Here is a 1,877-nt window from a genome sequence, read left to right as displayed (position 1 = left end):
AGAACACAATACAATACACACCTGCAGAATACAGAATACACACGTACATAGAGCAAGCACAGGACAGCACAAGGTTGGCCTTCAGCTAAATGCCAGGAAAACTGAAGTAATCACCTTCAATATGCTCCCGGACCATCCATCACTAACAACAACAAGAAGCACTGCCCTGAGGGAAGTCAATGACTTCAAATACCGGGGCTCATGGGTCAACTCGTCCGAGCAAGACCTTCAAGTGAGGAAGGCGCTTGCGTGGAGGGCCCTGAACGGCATGGCTAGTGTGTGGAGCTCCAACCCCCCCCACCGCCCGACAAATCAAGCTCAGCTTCTTCTATGCAACAGTAGAGTCAGTTCCCTACGGCTGTGAATGCCAGACCCTGAAGCGCGCCCTGAAGAAGTCCCTTGACGAGTGCTACGCCACGATGCTGCGTGCGGTACGTGTACTCAACAAGAACAAGCATGTTCCCAACGAGCGTCTGTACCGGGCGGGTCACCGAGGGTGAGCGAGAAAATACCAGAGAGGAGAATGAGGCTGGCTGGTCACACAGAGACACCAGGAACAGCCAGCCGGGAAAACTGGTGCTTTGACAGCCATCGCACGGGCGTCGGCCACGATGAACACACGTGGCCGTGCTCAAGAAAGACGCCGAAGCGGAAAGTACCGGCGATCTGGCCAGATGTATGGAGGATTGGGTTGACCTGAATGGTAAATGGACTGCACTTATATAGCGCTTTTCCACCTTAGCGGCACTCAAAGCGCTTTACAATGGCCTCTCATTCACCCATTCACACACACATTCACACACCAATGGCGGCAGCTGCCATGCAAGGTGCTAACCTGCTCATTGGGAGCAATTTGGGGTTAGGTGTCTTGCTCAAGGACACTTCGACATGTGGACAGTTGGAGCTGGGATTCGAACCACTGACCCTTCGATCACTGAACGACCCGCTCTACCAACTGAGCTACAGCCGACCTGAAGTGCCTATGGAGGGCCTACAGAGAGTACACAGGAACACAATACACACTTAGAGAGACTCAATACTGGAACATAGAGAGAGAGAGAGAGAGATGGGCTGTACTAGCCTGTAACAGAGAGAGAGACAATACACGCTAGTTTGGACAGGCCCTGCATAGTTCAATCACTGCGATGCGAGAGAGAGAGACTGGGCCAAACACACACACGTACACCACACAGAAAGGAAGGATAAACACGCATTCAGCGTGAGGAAATACTAGCGCTACTTGGCCCGGTGCACTGCAACACAACACAGCCAGAGACTGGGTACAGTACAGTACACACACACACACACACACACACGTTGCGCACAGAGAGGGGGAGAAACTCTGCAGTATGGATTACGGTTATATATACACAAATATATATATACACAAATATATGGGTACAGAAAATGACAGTGATTTGCCAGAGGATGGACCTAGCCTAGCCCTACACATCAGCAGGACAACACCACACATGCTATGATTGTTGTTTAGTGAACTATTTCAAAAACAACAACCAACTGTGCATACTCCATGCTTGCCCAGTAGTTCACTAGAGAGCTCCACACTCATACAGCCCTCCGACTTTAACACACGCACACCCCAACACTCACACACACCCCTCATATATGATACACACGTCACACAGAACCCAGAGCCAACAGTGATAAGACTCCTTAGGGCTGATGTTCTCAGGTCTTCAAACAGGTCCTCCTCTATCAGCCAGCTCCCAGCTGATTCAATCTGATTCCCAGCTGATTCAATCACTACTAAGGCTCTGACATCCCAGACAGAACGCAGCCTTCATCCTGTCCTTACCACGGATACACACACACACACACACACACACACACACATATACACACACACACACACACAC

General features: G+C 50.6%; 1 protein-coding gene across 1 annotated transcript in view; it reads right to left on the bottom strand.

Annotated features, from left to right (window-relative positions):
- znf800b (zinc finger protein 800b) overlaps positions 1-1,533 on the bottom strand; it is a gene marked incomplete at its 5' end in the record, with an annotated part of 11,606 nt that extends 10,073 nt beyond the window's left edge. The window contains 2 exons of the mRNA XM_084447684.1: positions 972-991; positions 1,529-1,533. Coding sequence (XP_084303810.1) covers positions 972-991; positions 1,529-1,533 — 25 coding nt within the window. The remainder of the gene's footprint in view (positions 1-971; positions 992-1,528) is intronic.
- Positions 1,534-1,877: the final 344 nt, after the last annotated feature.

Source organism: Borostomias antarcticus (genome assembly GCF_949987555.1).
Source record: "Borostomias antarcticus genome assembly, chromosome: 13".
Taxonomy (NCBI): domain Eukaryota; kingdom Metazoa; phylum Chordata; class Actinopteri; order Stomiiformes; family Stomiidae; genus Borostomias; species Borostomias antarcticus.
Note: the sequence above shows the minus strand (reverse complement) of the source record. Positions and strands in the feature narration are given on the sequence as shown.